We start from the raw sequence: 21,035 nt of genomic DNA on the forward strand, positions 1-21,035 counted from the left end.
CCTTTTTTATTCATTTGTAGGCTGTGTAACTTGTCAGAACTGATCATAAGTTGACAAACAGAAGCATAAAAGGTAGTTGTCAATTGGATTTTTTTTTCAAGGCTCTTATTTGCACTCTATATGCACACATACATTTTTTCTATACTCATAAAACAACTAAAAGGTCAAACGTTTCCTCAAAAATCCTTCTCAACTGAATGTCTAAAGATGGAATAAATGAATTAATTGCTCTTAGATGTCATTGCACGGATTCTGTCAATCAGTAAACGTTTTATCTGATGCCCTTTGCACTCGGACTGATTATTACTGACTGCAGCTTGAAATGTCCTCTGGGCTGAAGTGCACTTAAAGCACCTGAAGTGCTGTACGTGTCAGTTTTTGGCGTGCTGATGGTTCACATCGAATCCCCATAGGAACATATCTTGTCTTCTTGAAAAAAGAGTGAGTACCAATGATTTGATTTAAGAAACGTTAATGCAGTCAGTCATTCCAGGCAAATCACTTGCGTTTTATTCATTGCAGATGAAGTTGCCCCTGTGCTGCTGTGCTTTGCTGGTTCTCGTCCTCACAACCAGCTTCTGCCATGGAGGCAACATCTTGGTTTTTCCTGCAGAAGGTAGCCACTGGATCAACATGGACATCCTGCTTCAAGCTTTACACTCCAGAGGACACACCTTGACTGTTCTGCGCTCAAGCAAGAGTTGGTACATTAAGGAGCACGCCCCCCATTACAAGAGTTTCACCGTTCCTGTGGAGAGAAGCATGGATCAGAAGTTAATTACAAAATTTATATCGGAATTTATTCAATACCAACGCGGGGCTCTCCCTATAGAGACCTTCCTGCATGTGAGCCTCGGCATGGTTGGTAAATTGAGGGAAGCTCATGAACCTGTGGGTGAATTTGTGACAGCTGCAATGAATGACAAAAGTTTGATGAAAACCTTTAATGAAAGTAAGTTTGACATGATGCTTACTGACCCGTGCTGGGGGGGCGGAGTCATTCTGGCTAGATATTTGAATCTGCCCGTGGTTTTTAATGTCCGCTGGTTGGTACCTGAAGAGGCTCATTTTGCCATCGCTCCTTCACCTTTATCCTACGTTCCAATCGTAGGATCAGGAAATACTGACAGGATGACCTTCTTTCAAAAAGTTACAAATGTGTTTTTGTACCTTGTGACACAACTGCAAACTTATACAGCTGTTCAATATGTCTACCAGCCAGTATGTGACCAGTTCCTTGGACCTAATCATGACTTTAATTATTTGGTTCTTGATGCAGACATTTGGCTGATGAGAACAGATTTTGTCTTTGATTATCCACGTCCCACAATGCCCAATGTTGTGTACATGGGAGGGTTCCAGTGTAAACCTGCTAAACCACTTCCTGAACATTTGGAGGAGTTTGTGCAGAGTTCTGGAGAACATGGAGTCATCATCATGTCTCTGGGAACCTTTGTCAGTGAACTTCCTGATGATGTGGCGAATGAGATCGCTGCAGCTTTTGCTGAACTGCCACAGAAAGTTATCTGGAGGTACAAAGGTAAAAGACCCTCCACTCTGGGTAACAACACTTTAGTGGTGGACTGGATGCCTCAGAATGACCTTTTAGGACATCCTAAGATCAAGTTGTTTGTGGCTCATGGAGGAACTAATGGAGTGCAGGAGACTTTGTATCATGGAGTCCCAGTTGTGGGTCTTCCCTTGTTCTTTGACCAGTATGACAATCTTCACCGACTGCAAGCAAGAAAAGGAGGTAAAATTCTCTCCATAGCCACAGTGGACAAAGACAACTTCCTGAAGGCCATGCAGGAAGTCCTGACTGATCCCTCGTACAGGGAGAACATGCAGAGACTCTCCAGGCTGCACAGAGATCAGCCGGTGGAGCCGATGGACAAAGCCCTCTTCTGGATCGAGTTTGTCATGAGACACAAAGGAGCTGCTCACCTGAAAGCTCAGTCCTACAACATGTCATGGTTCACCTACCACTCTGTAGATGTGGTTCTGTTCCTGACTGCAGCGGTGCTGCTCGTGCTTTTGACCTCCTTCATGTTCATCAGGTGTTTATTCAGAGCACTTTGTAAACGTAAAGTGAAACATGAATAGAGATCTCAGTAGTAAAAGTAGTAAAGAAAATGTCTTTTTCCGCTGAGTTTTTTAGTTTTCCTGCATGTCAATATATTGTATTTTTTTCCTGAAAAAGAATAAATGTTTTAATTAAACAAATTTTTTGTCATGTGTTCTTGTCTTTAAACTTTGCAAAAACAAAATGTGCTACAAGGTGATCACTGGTTTGCAAGGAATCCACTTCCTCCCAAAAATAATAATAATAATTTTGACGAAGTTTAATTTTTTTCTTCAATTTATTGACGGATCAAATTTACAACATATAAAGTCATGCTAAAACAAAAAGTCATGCTGTGGACCACCTTACCGGCGGAGGGATACCTCGCACAGAGTCACTTAGGTTTCCCCTTAATATAACAAGTTTAGAGACCTCTACAGCTTCAAATGCCTCTTCAGCTATAGCAATAGGGAGAAGACAGAGGGGTAGAGGAGGAATTTAGATTTGGCCAAATAGTGAAAGAAAAATATAGAAGCACAGAATTCACATTTTAAAGTCCAATGCAGGTTCTAGTCAGCTATGTGTTTTGGGGGGTCTTTTGTCATCTGCTTGTGTTGATCACTGCCCTCTGCTGACAAGCTGCATGAGGAGACCCTCACACTGCCAAAGGAGGTTAAAGTTAGTTCAGTCACCACTTTATCAATGTGCTCTATTTATTATTGCTATAACTTTTAATCAACATTACAATCTGTTTCATCTCTTACTGTAGATCAAATTAAATTGAACTATTTAGTGAGATGTTTAGTTTAATTTGAGTTTAAAACGAGATTTCAAAATTTGGAAGTGAACTTTTACTGAAGCTAAAGTTCCTCCTTTTTTAGCTACATGTTGGTATGTAATTTCTACATGTCAAATTGGAGGCACCAGTAACAGTTAAATAACCTTCAAACTATCATGTAACATTTCTTTAAAGAAAACACATATTAGTTTATATAAATGATACACTAAATATTCACCATTTAAGAGGGTAAATGTTACTTCATTATAGTTGAGGTTTCAATTATCTTTTTGAACAAGAAATATATGAAATTAAAAAAATCCAGTTCCTTTAAAAGATCAAATATTCTGGTAGGCTTTATATTTTGCAAGTGTTCTGTTGTTTTTTTAAAAATAGGATTTAAAGTCCAGATGAATTCAGTGAAACACTGTTGTAAATTGGACCATTTACATTTGTGAATGTGGAATTTCCAGAAGACAATAAACAGTTTAATATTAAAAAATATATTTTGATAAACTATGCAAAAATATAACATGACATCGAAAAATATGAATTCTGATATTAATAGGGTATTTAATTTTGTGATTAATAATTCTTCCAAATCGGACCGAATTGTCTTTTAACTTTCAAATAATGATACAAATGAATATAAAACGTTTTCTCTACTTGATTTGCAAAAAAACCCCAAGACTCTTCCGTTTATTTTAGACGCTCTCCTCCAATTGGTCCAAGAAGTAGACCACGTGATTGTTGGGATCCCGGTGAAGGCTGCAGGAAACGCTGCAGTCTGGCTTTCCGCTTGACCGCACGGTAAGAGTCACTTTACACACCTCGAATAACCGTCAGAAACTGCTCCGCTCTTGGGATAAAACTGATAATTACGCAACAATAGCGTAAACGGATTTAGAAACAATGTGTTCTTTGTGCACTTTAATGTTTTGCGTAAACTTTTAACATCAGGGCTGCCAACTCTTACGCATTTGATTGATTTCTCACTCTGTTACGCCACACCTCTATTTCTCACGCTGAAATACAAACAAAGTTAATTAACTTTTTTAATGTTTCTGTTGAGGCTGAAGAATCCCTCGTAAGATCCTAAAATTATACCAGCAGAGACTTTGGCGAGTGCTGATCTTTGTTTATGGATGTGCGCGCAACCATCTACTGAGCCGCATTCACAAGTACGCGCTTCTCAATTGTGCTGCACCATTGCTTTGGTGTCAAGGATGCTGTCATTCTCTAGTCATCAGTGAGGTGTGCGCACTGCGCGAGTCCCTGCCCGCGCGCAAATGCTTTACACACGGCTTGTGCGCGTGATCCGTACGTGCCAGTGAGATGTCCACACTAGCAGTGGGATTTTCAAATGTTCTCATTTTTTATACACGCACACGCCCCTTGAACAGACCGAATGGGCTTTCTGCACAGTGCGCGCGCGGGGGGCTGCGCTCACCTCCTTCACCTTTATAGAGGTGGGATTTATGGCTCTTTGGAGAGAGTTTAATCTTCTGGATCAATTCATTTCTTAAGACTTTATGTTCATTCATATCAATAATAATAATCACAGGTAGGATTGATTTTTATTTATTTTATTTTTATTTAACCAGGTGGAAAACCAGTAGAGATCAAGACCCGTTGATAGGCTGAGATCTGGAGCAGAATCATTCAAATTCAGATTTCACATCAATAATTGAGTTTGAATTATTTTTGAAATATCAGTTAAAGCTTCAATTAAGAATTTTTTTTGGCTAAACTTCATAATCATAATCAAAAGATCGTTATGAATGATTTTACAGTAAAAAATATAAAGTTGGACTGGGACATTGAGAGCTTATTTCAATGTGATTTATTTCTCACAGGTAACAGGAAAAAGACTGTTCCAGATCATTGCAAAACTGGTTCTGGTTCTGCTCCACTCAAAGTGTAATGTTAATCAAGTTATATACTGGCCAATCAGATGCCTCAATAAAATCACATGGCGCCCCCTGGCCCACACGTTAAAACATTTGAAATGTTTGATAGATTCTCCTGAGCCTACTTTCAGTGGCGCTCACTCCTGATTAGTGACAGTAGTATCCGTAGAAATGTTGACTCAAAAAGAAAAATGTCAGCTTAGACCGACTTAGACCAATCACTGCTTACTAACCTCGTGTGAATTCATTTTCTTGGAGTCAGAAGTAAACCCTTTTCTATGGGTGATGTCACACTCACTCAGTCCAGATCTCTTATATAGTCAATGGTTACTCTTTAAAAAGTTATTTCTTTTCTTATCACTTATCAATTCGTTATTTTTTTTACCTCGTGGTACTTTATTCACAATTACACTTTCACAAAGCAACTCTTGACTCGTCTCATCTTGCTGTCGTTTTGTGATTTTTTTTTTTTTTTTTTCTACACGTAGTCTCACTCCAAGGTTTTATGAAAAGTTGGCAGCCCTGTAAAATGATGTTTTATGGTTTTAGTAGTATACAAAATGATCATAGTATTTAAGATTTGCAGGGGGAAAAGAATTTAGGTCAACTGTGTAACTATGCAGGAAATTCTTGTCCATTCCATTCAGGAAACAAAAAAACTATTCTTGCTCCGATTCCCAGAGGAATTAAACAGCTCAGGTAGAGAAAGACAATCTGTGAATGGACGAAATGGGAGTTTGTGACACAAAAATAAAACTAGAATTGGACAGTTTAAATTATTTATTTAATTGAAAAATAAGACTCATGGAAATGTTGGATATTTAGTCCTGAATGAATCAATTTGTTAGTCCTGTCTCCCACAAATTAAATTTCCTTTGATCCTAAATGTGTCATGTTCTAATAGTGTGTGATACATACTTTATTATTTTTTATTATTATTGTTTCAATTAAAACATATATGAAGAAGTCTGAATATTGAATTCGTTTTCACTTATTTTGAACCAGAGCCGAAGCTATGGGGGGGTAAGGGGGCTGCTGCCCATTCCAGCAAAAAGCTTTAATCCCGCCACCACCACCGTTCCTCCAATGTTTTTTTTTTGTTTGTTTAATTAGAGCACCCTGGAGTCTACATGTTTCCTAATTGCTTGAGATTAAAAATATTTTTATTGGTAGTGTAAAAGTAAATGCTGGAAGTGTGATATGTTACAAAAACTTCATAAAGCAATTTTTTTGTTGTATTTTGATATTTTACTGTGCTATTTATTTAAATAGAAATGCCTCAAAACTAGGCTTTTTACAATGGTTATTGGTCTGTTTAAAAATAGATTAATTACATTAATAACTTGCAGGTCATGATTAATTAATTGAACAAAAAATTAATCGTTTTTTATAATAAACAAAAATAAAATAGTTTGAATTACACATCTTTTCATTTATAAAGGCCTTCCCCTCTGCTGCTCGTATTTGCCCCCTTTCAAAGTCTTCTACCTAAAATGTAAAATGTTCCAGCTCCGCCACTGTTCGGAATATATTTTCTGTTTATTTGGATTATTTTAAATGTCAATAAAAAGAAAGGACTATGAAAAATACAGTAATTAAAAATAATTATTTTTGAATGGGCTTTTCAGAGTAGAACCGTCTCTGAGCAGTCTCACACTCTAGTCCTCCAGTGCTACTGACTTGCTTGTTTTCTAGGTTAGCCAACCTTAGTTGCTTCTGATTACACAGACAAGGTGTTTTCTGTCAATAAATTCCTAGAATCACACGGGTAATCAGGAAAATCCAGGGTAAGGTTATCTGGAAAACAACTACTGCAGTTACTTTCAAAGGCCAAGGCTGGACCCCAATGGACGAGAACGTACCAAGTTTCAGGACATATTTCTCTTTGACTTTCAAATTTTAAACACAAATTTGGAAATCAATAATATTATACATGGAAAGTACTTTTTTTTTCTCAAAAAGGGTTTTTTGTCTCTTCCTGATTCACCACAATTTGAACGAGGCTTGCAACAGATCACAAAACAAGTGGTATCTTGTTTTTATGGTCAAGGGTCAGATCATTTTTTGGATTAGTAAAAAGAAAAAAAAGTTTACAGGAAAAAACAAGAAGATTAAAGCCTCAAATTGTTTTTTTTAACATATATTTGAGAAAAGTTTCTTACTGAAGCTCCTCCCACATGCGGCGGGATCTTCAGGTAAGCAGACTTTTGGATAATTGTTGGCCGAACCATAGGTAGTAATTTTCTTTGTACTCGTCCTCCATCATCATCAAAATGTCTCAAGAACATGGAAAAACACCAAAAACACAATTTTCTTTCAAGTTTTCTAATTTATTTATTTAAAATCAATCTCAGAGCTCTATTAGTTGCTACACATTAAAATGACATCATGCTTGTTTTGTTTTGTGTTTCCGACAGATGAAGTTGCCCCTGTGCTGCAGTGCTTTGCTGGTTCTCCTCCTCACTCCCAGCTTCTCTCATGGAGGCAACATCTTGGTCATTCCTGCAGAGGGCAGTCACTGGATCAACATGGACATCCTGCTTCAAGCTTTACACTCCAGAGGACACACCTTGACTGTTGTTCGTTCCATCAAAAGCTGGTATATTAAGGAGAACTCCTCTTATTACAATACCTTATCGATTCCCGTTGAGAAAAACATAGATGAGGAGTTAATCACAAACGTTATGAAAGAAACTGTACAGTTTGCGCGCGGTACCCTCCCTTTGACAAGTTTTGTCCACATGACTATCGGTATGGTTGGTATTTTTAAAGACTTCCACGCAGTTTTGTGTGAGTTTGTGTCAACCATGCTTGATGACCCGGCGGTGATAAAAACCTTGCATGAGAGCAGGTTTGATATGGTGCTCGCTGACCCATGTTGGGGAGGCGGACCCATTTTGGCCAAATATTTGAATGTCCCTTTGGTTTATAATGGTCGCTGGGTAATAGCTGAGGAGGCTCATTTCTCCATCGCTCCCTCACCTGTATCCTACATTCCTGTAACTGGAACTGGCTTTACTGACAGGATGACCTTCTTGCAGAGAGTTAAAAACATATTATTATATTTAATAACATACATACAGAACGATGTGATAGCTAGGCAAATATACCAACCGATATGTGACAAGTACCTTGATCCTGATCATGACTTCAATCAGATCAAGACAGATGCAGACATTTGGCTGATGAAAACAGATTTTGTCTTCGACTATCCACGTCCAACGATGCCTAATGTTGTGTACATTGGAGGTTTTCAGTGTAAACCTGCTAAACCACTTCCTGAACATTTGGAGGAGTTTGTGCAGAGTTCTGGAGAACATGGAGTCGTCATCATGCCGATGGGAACCTTTGTCAGTGAACTTCCTGATGACATGGCAAATGAGATCGCTGCAGCTTTTGCTAAACTGCCACAGAAAGTTATCTGGAGGTACAAAGGTAAAAGACCCTCCACTCTGGGTAACAACACTTTAGTGGTGGACTGGATGCCTCAGAATGACCTTTTAGGACATCCTAAGATCAAGCTGTTTTTGGCTCATGGAGGAACTAATGGAGTCCAAGAAGCTATTTATCATGGAGTCCCAGTTGTGGGTCTGCCTTTGTATTTTGACCAATACGACAATCTTCTCCGGCTGCAGGAAAGAGGTGGAGCTAAGATTCTCTCCATAGCCACAGTGGACAAAGATGACAACTTCCTGAAGGCCATCCAGGAAGTCCTGACTGATCCCTCTTACAGGGAGAACATGCAGAGACTCTCCAGGCTGCACAGAGATCAGCCGGTGAAGCCGATGGACAAAGCCCTCTTCTGGATCGAGTTTGTCATGAGACACAAAGGAGCTGCTCACCTGAAAGCTCAGTCCTACAACATGTCATGGTTCACCTACCACTCTGTAGATGTGGTTCTGTTCCTGACTGCAGCGGTGCTGCTCGTGCTTTTGACCTCCTTCATGTTCATCAGGTGTTTGTTCAGAGCACTTTGTAAACGTAAAGTGAAACGGGAATGAGTCCAGGGTGAGCAATTCACTGCAGAAGACTTTACCAGGTTGTATTAAAGCTGTTGTCCCACACTCCTCCCAGCAAGTTGAATGCCCAACTAGAATTGATAAAACTATGTGTGGCTTTATGTATGGAGATGCTGGTGATGTTCTACCACTCTGCAGGGGAGAACTTTCTGACTCACTGCTTGCTAGTATGGCACTAAGGCAGACATGGAAAAAAAATGTAGAGAATAATAAACAGAGCAGAAGATGACCGACTGCCCCCTTCCTTACGTCCTTCCCTGAAAAACCTTCACAGCTCACGCTACCTCAGAACTAGAAACCAGTCATATGACTCATATCCTAACTCAACCGGCTGCCTTCTGTCTAGGTGTTACCGGTACATCCAGACCCGGTCACATAGACAGTTTCTTCCATATTCAACTAAGTGCACAGATGCACTAAAGCCTTTTATAGTTTTCAGGTAAAGGGCACTTTAATCAACACCATTCCAGATTCCAACTTACTATCTGTACATTTTTCAATACAATACACCCTCTCTGTTCTACTTTACTTTAATTTTAGAGAAAAATGTGCCAATAAAATATAATTTTCCTCTTTGGATTTCTTTTTGTTGATTTTTTTTTTTTTTTTTTTTTGTGGTTGGGTTTGATTTGGTTTGTGTGTTGTTTTTCATGCTAACGCCTGTGCACTATGAGCAGAACTTGTATTTTTGTTGTATGTTAATGTACACTGACAGTAAAGTCATTCTATCCGTTCAGATTATAGGTTATAGATGCATGATCATGTTTAGCCTTTCTGTGTAACATTTTTAAGCCTTTGAATAAGATGTTTTGATTTTTTTTTTTTGCAGCACTTTGTAATTAATCAATTTAATTAGCAAAATTAAAAATGAAAATTTGTAGAGATAGAAATTATATTCTAAATAAATAAAATACACTCTTGTCAAGTCTTGTCAGATTTTTATGAAAACAAGTTTTTTTGTGCATTTTTAATTGAAAAATTATAATTAATTATGACAGAAATGTAGTAAGTTGGATAAGAGGAAGGAGAGCCTGGTGTTTTGTTTTATAAATTATTGCTGCAATTATTCAATTGTTGTGGAACAATATCAAAAAAGCTTAAGCCAGTTAAACTTGATACAACAGACAATACTGTTTGATAACACAATGGTTTAAACATTATACAAAACTTTCAACAAAATAAAAGACATCAAATATTTATTTTTAAAACTTAAACTTGATGTTATTTTCAATGAAACTATGAGCAAAAATGACACAAATCAACCCTGAAATCAGCTAATTCAGAAAAAAAAAATAGTCATAAAAAGTCAGAAAATTGTCTAATAAAGATTAGAAATTCATATTTCTGCGGTTTTAAATCGTAGAATTTTTTTGCATATCCAGTAAAACTTTTAATGAAGGTTTAAAGAGATTTTTAATTTAAAAACAATCAGTAAGCACATTTAAATGCTGTATTTTTCCATAAAAAGGGTGTTCGGTTAGGTTTTGTTGTCCAATATAATTTTGACTTTAACCATTTCAGTTTATTACTAAAAGGATCAAACCTGAAATCAGAAATCTCAGAACAGAAATGTGGTTTCAGTGGTTAAAGAGAGAGAAAAAAATATAGCATAAAAGTGAATTTAAAAGAAATCTTGTAATGCTTGTTGTTTTTTTGACAAGCACTTACACTCATAAATTACATCACCCAAATATAACAGATTTCTTGTGTGTGCTCAAACCTAGAGCCGTCTAAGTACATGTTTTCTGTATTTCATGAACAATTTATTGTGTTTTTCTGCTTTGTAGAAAAAGAATGTTAATCTCAAAATTAAATAACTGTGCACACATTCAATGTTTTGGGGCATTAATTACTTTTGTCCTCTCCCCTACTTCATGAAGATAGTACATGATACATTATCTAAAAGTTTATTGGTGGTTTTATCTCTTGATTCTCTTTTTGGTTTTCTTTTCTTAATGAGTCTTCAAAGGAAAGAACACAAAAGGACTAAAACTAACGAATTAAAAAAGATTATTGAACCAAGAAACAAATTGTTAAAGAGGAACTGAATATTTGCTTTTGCAAATCTGGACCTGAAAATATGTCCAAAGTGCAAAAGATTAACCTGCCCTTGAACAACTTAATACATCTGTGTGGTGTGGGGCCTAAACTATTTCAGTAGAACTGATTTCACGTAACTTCCTTGGCTGCAGAGAGCAGTGACTGAACCTTCAATTCCCCAACAAAGTGAGAAACCAAAGACTGTATAAAAGAATTATTTTTACAGTCAATGTGAGAAACCAGAGAAGGTGCATCGCATATTTTTCCATGTTTTTTTTTTTTTTTTTTTTTTTGTTTTTCCAGCATTTTATTCTCTGGAAAAAAAGTTTTGTTTTCCAAAATGTTTTTTTGTGCTGTTGTTTTTTACATTTTGGTTTCTGGAATTTTGTTTTATTTTCTAAAATGCAATGCTGTTTTTTTAGGAGCCTCTGTAACACTTAGCAGAAGATCTATTTAAAAAAAATAATGGTCTATTATGAAATGGTTTATTCTTAAAACATCAACAACAAAACCTAAAGAAGATGTGCAAGAAAAAAAAACACACATAAGACAAATATATCAAATTTAGTGAGGATAATAAGTCATAAATTGACAGGAAAACAACAAAAAATATTCATATTCATTTGCATGCATAAATATACGAATATCCACATAACTTTGACTGCAATTGCCTATTTTACAAGTTCACATGTTATTGTAAATTTTAATGTATTATTATTTGTTTTGTTTTTATTGTCACTATTTTATGTACAGCGACCTTGGGTTCCAAGAAAGGCGCCAAACAAACAAAATGTATTATTGTATTATTATTAGAAATGTAAAAAATGATGCCATCATTTATCTTAACCATTTTAAGGTGTAGTATCCAGAAAATATATTGTAGCGTCCCTCCAGACTGATGCACCGAAACTCCAAAGCTTTTTAATGCTCTTTATTCTGGTTACTGTCGGCCGTAACCAACGCCGTACAACTTGCAGCAACTTCAGAACCGAACCAACAGGGCAGAGCGCTTCCCCAAAAACATTCTCATTTCCTCGCGCCTGCACAGCCCACCCTCTTTTTCCTATTCAGCCAATAGCTGCGCCCAACCAGTCCAAACCCCCCCCGACAACAGGCTGAGTGACAAAACAAGGGCCAATCAGTGTCTCCTACTGGTGCATTCATGGAACCCTGGAATCCAGAATGCACCCATACAGTTACCCAGCAGAACTCAGTCCGCTACACTATATATAAAAAAAACATAAACAGAAATGACTGAATTGTATTTAATTGCATGTTTTAAGATGTGCACCAGGAATCTGAGCCTTTAGTTTCTTTTTCTTCTTGGGTTTGTTCTATTAATGTTTGAGTCAAGTCTTTAGTATTGCCTGATCAAAATACAGCGAATTACTTTACTGTTCTTTAAGTTGCTTTTAGTTTCTTGTTTAAATCGGTTACTCATTGTCAGATCTTTTGTTTTATGCTCGTCCATCCATCCGTGCAACCTTTCCCCTCCACCTCCAGCTAAAGTTGTTTATTTCCGACTGTCCTGCATCTGACTGAGCAGCACTGATAAGTGACGCCTGCGCTGATCTTTTCCGCGGTTCGGACAGAAACACCCATTGCATACCGCTGTGTATTCAGAGTGAGTGCATTCTTGAAAAGTTCTTAATTAATTCCTTTTCCTTATTTATCGGTGGGGCTGTAAATTTCACGTCCAGATTCTCAACCTTCACTTACGTCCGTTTTCCGGAGATTTCGTGTCGCGAACAGACGTGAAATTAACCCGGAAGCGAGTTTGCTTTTACATTTAAACGTGGTTTTTGTTGAGTTAAACTTAGTTTCGAATCATGTAATGTTTGTAGCTTTGTGTTGCTATTTAGAACAAGCGAGTGTTTATCGTTGATTTCTGTAAATACAACTTTATTTAAAAACCGTACTTAAACAGTACAGTGGTTCCTGGCTTGCAAGGGTCGACGTCTGTGGCATTCTGGGTAATGTAGTTAATACCTACTCCGATGAAAATTGTATTTTTGGTGTATTTAACTTATTCTAGTTGCATTTTTCTGATGATGGGTTACTTATATAAACAAAAATTGGCTCAAAATCTCATTTCTGAGTATTTATTTATTTAAATAGTTGTTAATCGGGAGTACAACATTGTAAAATAGACTGAAATAATATATATATTTTATATTTTTATATATATGCATTTTGTAACTTTTTATGAACAAAGATTGACCTTCGGCTCCTCCCTAATGTTTTTCTACACCCCGCCGTAGATATATTTGCAGCTCACGTTATATTTCACATAAACCTATTAGAATCAGACCCTGCATTTGCAGCTGTATGAACACAACTGATCCACACAGGCGGACGTTTAAGGGGTGTAGTAGTCACTTGAGCGAACAAAAAGGAGAAATTACTTTCACTCTGTCCGGGCCATTCTGTGTTTGTTCTTTAGAAAGGGCGTTGGTTTGATCCAGCGTGCTAATGATAAACCAATTCTCTGTAACCTAAACTTTTGAATTTGAAGCTAAGGATGTATTCAGACCAGACACATTTGGTTCGCTTAAAGTAAACCAGTTTGTTTCCCCCTGATAATCCAAAACAAATCTTCAGTCTAAATACACCCAGGCAAACCCTGCTCCTGCACCACGGACCGCTCTCTGACCCATCTTTCAAGATGCTCTCGATTCGTTTCTAATCGGACTGAACTCCGGTTTGCTCTGTGCTTCCTCAGTCTGAATAGGCTCCATGCTCGGAGTGGAACAGCTGGACCACAACGGCCACCGTAGCTGACCACTTCCTGATGTAAACAGAATCGGAAAACCACACAGATGGACTTTTACAGAACGCCCTATATTCAATATTGTTGAAATTTTAACTTATTTCTCCATTTTGTTGATCTCAATCTTCTCCTAAATAAAAGGCTGGGGTAACACGACAAAAATATGCTGTTGGCAAAAACTTGTAGCTTTCAATCTGCAGGTCACAAGCTCCTTGCTCTGCTCCATTCTGATGTATCCACTTGCAGACAAATAGATCAATTTACATCTTCATTTTCCTCATCTGAGCTGGCATCTGACTCAAAACTCTACGGCTGGATCGCTCCAACATTGCTCGCCATTTTTGTTGCACCCTAATGCTAGGTTGGTGGTGTGAGGAGCTGTAAGCTTGCGGGAGAGCACAGGGGTGAGGTTGCTCTGCACCAACAGTCCAGCCCACAACTCTGTGGTGAGTTTCTGCTAAACTAATGATTCTATGAAGAAATTATACTTAAAAAAAAAATTCTTATAATATAATAATCACGATTAAAAACCACTGGGAACGCTTTTACAATAAAACAAATTTGGAGTCTGACTTTAACAAACATAATAAAGCTCTCATGGAGGTTGTTTCAAAAACATAGAAGAGATTTTTTAATTGTTCTATTAACTGCTTACTACTGACATTCTATTAATGTCTTGTTTTTTCTCATTTCAGATGAAGCTGACCGTGTGTTCCAGTGTTTTGCTGTTGCTTCTCACCTTCAGTTTCTGCCATGGAGGCAACATCTTTGTTTTTCCTGCAGAGGGCAGTCACTGGATCAACATGGACATCCTGCTTCAAGCTTTACACTCCAGAGGACACAATATTACAATCCTCCGTTCCACCAGGAGCTGGTACATTAAGGCAAACGCTTCTTATTACAATGCCTTATCAATGCCTGTTGAGAAAAGCATTGATGAAACGTTTATCACAAACCTGATGAAGGCGGGTGTTCAGTTTGTACTGGGAACAACCCCCTGGCTAAGTTCTATCAACATCTTAACAAAGATGGTGGACATAATAACATATTTACATTCAGCCGTATGTGAATTAGTGTCAGCTGTGCTGGATGATGCAGCTCTGATGAAAACTTTAGAGGACACCAAATTTGATTTGGTGCTGTCTGACCCGTGCTGGGGCGGTGGAGTCATTCTGGCTAAATATATGAAACTTCCTTTGGTTTATTATGTTCGATGGCAGATTGGTGAAGATGCACATTTCGGCATTGCTCCTTCACCTTTATCCTATATTCCTGTGACAGGGTCTGGCTTTACTGATAGGATGACCTTCTTGCAGAGAGTGAAAAACATGATTTTGTATTTGGTGACGTACATACAAAATGATGTCATAAGTGGTCGACTATACCAACCGACATGTGCCAAGTACCTCGGTCCTGATTGTGACTTCAATCAGATCAAGACAGATGCAGACATTTGGCTGATGAGAACAGATTTTGTCTTTGATTATCCACGTCCGACAATGCCCAATGTTGTGTACATTGGAGGGTTCCAGTGTAAACCTGCTAAACCACTTCCTGAACATTTGGAGGAGTTTGTGCAGAGTTCTGGAGAACATGGAGTCGTCATCATGCCGATGGGAACCTTTGTCAGTGAACTTCCTGATGACATGGCGAATGGGATCGCTGCGGCGTTAGCTAAACTGCCACAGAAAGTTATCTGGAGATACAAAGGTAAAAGACCTGCCTCTGTGGGTAACAACACTTTAGTGGTGGACTGGATGCCTCAGAATGACCTTTTAGGACATCCTAAAATCAAGCTGTTTGTGGCTCATGGAGGAACTAATGGAGTCCATGAAGCTATTTATCATGGAGTCCCAGTTGCGGGTCTGCCTATGTATTTTGACCAATACGACAACCTTCTCCGGCTGCAGGAAAGAGGTGGAGCAAAAATCGTCTCCATAAGCACAGTGGACAAAGATGACAGTTTTTTGGAAGCCATGCAGGAAGTCCTGACTGATCCCTCTTACAGGGAGAACATGCAGAGACTCTCCAGGCTGCACAGAGATCAGCCGGTGGAGCCGATGGACAAAGCCCTCTTCTGGATCGAGTTTGTCATGAGACACAAAGGAGCTGCTCACCTGAAAGCTCAGTCCTACAACATGTCATGGTTCACCTACCACTCTGTAGATGTGGTTCTGTTCCTGACTGCAGCGGTGCTGCTCGTGCTTTTGACCTCCTTCATGTTCATCAGGTGTTTATTCAGAGCACTTTGTAAACGTAAAGTGAAACGGGAATGATGAGTTGAAACTTAACACACATGATTATGTCCAACATTTTTAAATCATTTTTACGTTTTTAATTATTCAAAACATTTTTTGGGGGTACGATTAATAATTCTACGTTTGAAATCTTATTGGAAAGTCAAATTTTACAAATTTACTTATGTTCTTTTACTGTAAAGGAGTCTGTTTATTTTCAGTATACATTATGTTTAATAGATTTTTTTTGTACAACTTATCATTCCTATATTTTTGGTATTAGTATGTACCTTTTTGGCATCAACACATTCAAGAGTCTATAAAGATGTAAATTGCAATATAAATCTTTTTTTTCTTTTCTCTTGGTTTTTTTATCAAATGTGATCTCATACTGCTTTCTTTCTTACACTGGTGAGGAGTAAATATTTACTTCACAATAAGTGTTTTCTTCCAATATTGCAAACAGTGTTGTTTTCATTTTTTTTTTTTTTTACCAATAAATGAATGGATGACCTTTTGTTTTTGTGACTTTATTTGAGAGCCTATCAGTTAAAAGCAATCAAGTACAGCAGTACTTCAGGAGTAGACACACCTTTTGACATCGCCCATTTTAATAAGGAGATGTGAACTTTAACATATTTATTTAACAAAAAACAAAGTACACTCCTTGAGTGATTAGACTGGTAAAAGTAGCAGCCTAGCAAACTTGAATGATCATGTGATATTAGTATCATCATCCAATCAGTTATGTCTCAAAAACTACCTTTTCTGATTTCTTGTTGCATTTTATTTTCTATCATTTCATTTTGATTTCTGGAAATTACTTTAGTTTTACAAAATGTTTCTTTTTTTCGTAATTGTGTTTAGGTTTCTGGATTTTTTGTTATGTAATGTTTTTAAATTAATTGTTTAGCTTGTTTTTATTTTTGTTGTGATCTGTAATATGTTTTTGTTGAATGAACTTAGTCTGGTTTGCACTTAAGGGCCACCATAGGAACAGAATATCAGTTTTATGTGCTTCACTTGCTTCATTTTTTTTTCTTTGTACATTTAATATCTTTATGCAATAATTGACGTCAAGAATTATGTACTCAATTTTTTATTATCTTCATTCTCAATAAATGGGAAAATAAACCTGGGATTTTATTTAAAGTTTGACATCAAAATAGCTCAAAACTGTAAAATGTAATTTCAAAAGTTAACTATGTGAGCTTTACAAACAAATAACAATAATATAAAGCTTTAAAATGTGTATATGTTTATAATACTTTTAAAACACATTTTAGTTTTTTAGTATGCCTTTACTGGTCTGTTTTCCACAGCAGAAAACCTAATTTTGTATTTATATTATTTATTATGAAGGAGATCGTTCATAAACGCACCCTGAACGTCTCTTCTCCTTACTTCCAACGTATGAGACGTTCAAGTTCCACCTTAAGAAGACGGTTTTACTTCTGACTGTCCTGCGCATGAGCACTGAGCAGAACCAGGTGACAACTACTCTGAACTTTTCCGGACTACATTCAGGACACTAAACGGAAACCGTACGTAGAAATGTTTCGATTCAAGAGTTGCAAAATAGTTTTTTATTTATTTATTTTTACCGGTGAGGTTAAAAAAAAGGTTAATTCATGTGGAAGCTAATTCTTACTTCTTTTTTCGCTGTGCTCTTACAGGCGTATTTGAAACGACCTTTACATTATTTTTCTCTTTCTTGAAGCTTGTGTTTAAAAAAGGGGGAAAAAATCAACTACAGTCAAAAGTGGAAGTTCGATCTTCCGGGTTGCCAAATTGCGCAAGAGAAACAAGCCGCCAGCAGCGGTGTCTCGTTTAGAGCATTAACACTTCCTTAAACATTTACTTAAAAAATCCCTGTGTATAAGATTAAGACAAATATTTACAGTACAAGATATATGAAAGTGACTTCACAGATAAGCAACGTCGATTGAAAACGAGCAGACCTGGCAACACTGTAAAGAAGAGGATAGAATTGAATAATTGCACCCAAAATGGATTTAACACAACCCAAAACCGGACAAGCAACAGAAATACATACAATCAGTTTAAGGTTTAATGCATAGTGTTAAAAAAAATGTAAAAATGTCACAGTGACTGCCTTTTGTTTTTTTATTTATTTATTTTTATTATTTGTTTATTTTGGTGTTTGAAACAGACAAGCTGATAAAAAACATCACATAAAAATTTAATGCTTCTGCTTTTGTAAAATTATAACCATGAAGCCTAATAAGATATTGTGATTTTGGGATATATAAATAAAATTGAATTGAATAAAAATTGAATGAGCATTAAAAATTAAGTTTAAAAAATTAGGTTCTTGTTCCATAAATGAGTGAAATATGGGGGTGTAATGATTCCTTTTGACAATATTTCAATTCTAATCAATACTTGCTGGTTATTCATAGTCGATATTGGTTCATTTTGATTGCTCCAATTAACTGACCTAAAATCAATCTTAGTTTATAAAAAGTAAACAAGAGTTAATGGCTAATCCATTCACATTTTAGTTTCATAAAGTTGTTTTCCCAAAATCAAAATAATTCAAGCAGACAGGGCTGGGTTTAAAAAATAGATTTATTAATCTGACTCGATCAAAGTCCAGCAAACAAATAATCGATCCATTAATGTAAGGATTAATCTTTATACATTTCCTTCTCTGCCAAAAAAAAAATAAATAAATAAATAAAATCATTTTCCGGTGACGTTACCCTTCTCTCACGAAAACCTCAGCAATTCAAAGTTTTCGGTTGGAAACAGACATCTTTGAAACTATGTACAAAAATAAAAATTGAATAAAAAAAGGTAAATCCAATCTATTTGATTCTGTAAATTATTGATGATAATCAGCTCTACAAACTAAACAGTATTAGAACATCCTCGCACACTTTCTCGTCATGCCTTTGCAAAATTCAAATTGTTTCCACACATTGGACTGTAATGATGGATTCATCGTTTTTTGCTGTCATCATGTGTGTTGTCCACTGTAATGACATTTTCCAATATTGATCACAATTGATTAATTTAATTTTGAAATGATTATATAATTATATAGTTCAGAGGTCTGCAAACTTTTGGAGGGGTTAAAGAACAGCATGTGTCTCTAGAGGTTGTAGACCTCTAGTACAGGTCGATTCAATTTGATTTGTTGATAAAGTTGAATAATCGTTGTACCCCTAGTAAAATATAATTTGTCTTCTCATAATTTTTGATTTTACTCTGTAGGGTCTTTTTGAATCTTCTCACTGGTTTCCTTGCAGATGAAGCTGACTCTGTACTGCAGTGCTTTGCTGGTTCTCCTCATCACTCCTCAGTTCAGTCATGGAGGCAACATCTTGGTTTTTCCTGCAGAAGGTAGCCACTGGATCAACATGGACATCCTACTTCAAGCTTTACACTCCAGAGGACACACCTTGACTGTTCTACGCTCCACCAAGAGTTGGTACATTAAGGAACACACCTCCCATTACAAGAGCTTCACCGTTCCTGTGGAGAGAAGCATAAATGAGGAGTCTATCAGCAAAACTGTAGCTAAAGTTTTACAGTTTGAACGTGGCGCGATCCCCTTGACGAGTTTCCTTAACAATGCTGTGGGACTAGTTGGAGTATTTTTTGAGGCTCATTCATCTGTATGTGAATTAGTGTCAGCTGTGCTGGATGATGCAGCTCTGACGAAAACCTTGAATGAAAGCAAATTTGATCTGGTGCTCACTGATCCCTGCTGGGGCGGTGGAGTCATAATAGCCAAATATTTCAATCTTCCATTGGTTTATAATGTTCGCTGGTTAACACCTAAGGAGGCTCACTTTGCCATCGCTCCGTCACCTTTATCCTATATTCCTGTGACAGGATCTGGCAACACTGATAGGATGACCTTCTTGCAGAGAGTTAAAAACATGATTTTATATTTGGTGACGTACATACAGAACGATGTGTTAGCTAAACAAATATACCAACCGACATGTGCCAAGTACCTCGCTCCTGATTATGACTTCAATCAGATCAAGATAGATGCAGACATTTGGCTGATGAGAACAGATTTTGTCTTTGACTATCCACGTCCTACAATGCCCAATGTTGTGTACATTGGAGGGTTCCAGTGTAAACCTGCTAAACCACTTCCTGAACATTTGGAGGAGTTCGTGCAGAGTTCTGGAGAACATGGAGTCGTCATCATGTCACTGGGAACCTTTATTAATGAACTCCCTGATGATTTGGCAAATGAGATCGCTGCAGCTTTTGCTGAACTGCCACAGAAAGTTATCTGGAGGTACAAAGGTAAAAGACCCTCTACTCTGAGTAACAACACTTTAGTGGTGGACTGGATGCCTCAGAATGACCTTTTAGGACATCCTAAGGTCAAGCTGTTTGTGGCTCATGGAGGAACTAATGGAGTCCAAGAAGCTATTTATCATGGAGTCCCAGTTGTGGGTCTGCCTTTGTTTTTTGACCAATACGACAACCTTCTTCGGCTGCAGGAAAGAGGAGCAGCTAAAATTCTCTCCATAACTACAGTGGACAAAGATGACAACTTCCTGAAGGCCATCCAGGAAGTCCTGACTGATCCCTCGTACAGGGAGAACATGCAGAGACTCTCCAGGCTGCACAGAGATCAGCCGGTGGAGCCGATGGACAAAGCCCTCTTCTGGATCGAGTTTGTCATGAGACACAAAGGAGCCGCTCACCTGAAAGCTCAGTCCTACAACATGTCATGGTTCACCTACCACTCTGTAGATGTGGTTCTGTTCCTGACTGCAGCGGTTCTGCTCGTGCTTTTGACCTCCTTCATGTTCATCAGGTGTTTATTCAGAGCACTTTGCAAACGTAAAGTGAAACGTGACTGAAGATTTACAAGTTATGATTATGTTTTATCCTTCAGTGTGGATCGTTTCTTTTTTTTTCAAACTTAGATTAGGTATTCTTGTAAGGTACATTTTAAAAATTGTGTTTTGTACAGTATTCCTCCCTTATTTCCAAGGTTAGGGACATCCGCAAATACTCTAATCTCAAAAACAGACACCTGTACTGATGTTTTTACTAGGCAGCAGTGGATCCAGTTTGTTCTTTCTTCATAGAATGGTAAATAGTAATCCCTCCTTATTTGCGGGAGTTAGGGACCTGAGACATCCGCAAATACGCCGAATACACGAATTTGGAGAACCCCCTAAACGTGCAACTGCAGAATGTCCATTACCGATCCATGC

General features: G+C 37.5%; 3 protein-coding genes across 6 annotated transcripts; all 3 read left to right on the forward strand.

The window, feature by feature from the left end:
- Nucleotides 1–292: 292 nt before the first annotated feature.
- On the forward strand, nucleotides 293–2,223 carry LOC118597884 (UDP-glucuronosyltransferase 2A2-like). Its single transcript, XM_036211174.1, has 2 exons — nucleotides 293–441; nucleotides 523–2,223. Exon 2 carries the CDS (start codon nucleotides 523–525, stop codon nucleotides 2,101–2,103), a length of 1,581 nt encoding a protein of 526 aa, XP_036067067.1. The 5' UTR covers nucleotides 293–441; the 3' UTR covers nucleotides 2,104–2,223.
- Nucleotides 2,224–3,550: 1,327 nt separating this feature from the next.
- Nucleotides 3,551–16,154, forward strand: LOC112160571 (UDP-glucuronosyltransferase 2A3). Of its 4 annotated transcripts, none has more exons than XM_024295195.2 (3): nucleotides 3,554–3,650; nucleotides 7,168–7,312; nucleotides 14,417–16,154. In XM_024295195.2, exons 2-3 carry the CDS (start codon nucleotides 7,168–7,170, stop codon nucleotides 15,853–15,855), a joined length of 1,584 nt encoding a protein of 527 aa, XP_024150963.1. In that variant the 5' UTR covers nucleotides 3,554–3,650; the 3' UTR covers nucleotides 15,856–16,154. The 4 variants fall into 4 exon arrangements, with proteins under 4 accessions (XP_024150965.1, XP_024150963.1, XP_024150967.1 ...); XM_024295200.2 differs by lacking the exons at nucleotides 3,554–3,650; nucleotides 7,168–7,312 and adding exons at nucleotides 12,228–12,433; nucleotides 13,941–14,025 and having other exon boundaries at nucleotides 14,275–16,154; XM_024295197.2 differs by lacking the exon at nucleotides 14,417–16,154 and having other exon boundaries at nucleotides 3,551–3,650; nucleotides 7,168–8,999.
- A 139-nt stretch (nucleotides 16,155–16,293) lies between these two features.
- LOC112160570 (UDP-glucuronosyltransferase 2A2) lies at nucleotides 16,294–20,667 on the forward strand (the record flags this gene model as incomplete). The annotated part of the gene is given in 2 exon segments (XM_036211176.1): nucleotides 16,294–17,360; nucleotides 19,092–20,667. A coding segment is annotated over 1 exon segment (1,576 nt), but the record flags the coding sequence as incomplete, so codon positions are not given.
- Between the last annotated feature and the right edge of the window lie 368 nt (nucleotides 20,668–21,035).

The sequence above is a fragment of the Oryzias melastigma genome, linkage group LG3 (genome assembly GCF_002922805.2).
Source record: "Oryzias melastigma strain HK-1 linkage group LG3, ASM292280v2, whole genome shotgun sequence".
Taxonomy (NCBI): Eukaryota; Metazoa; Chordata; class Actinopteri; order Beloniformes; family Adrianichthyidae; genus Oryzias; species Oryzias melastigma.

Coding starts and splice junctions, on each gene's coding strand:
- LOC112160571 (XM_024295197.2), top strand. CDS start 7,168: ATGAAGTTGCCCCTGTGCTGCAGTGCTTTGCTGGTTCTCCTCCTCACT.
- LOC118597884 (XM_036211174.1), top strand. CDS start 523: ATGAAGTTGCCCCTGTGCTGCTGTGCTTTGCTGGTTCTCGTCCTCACA.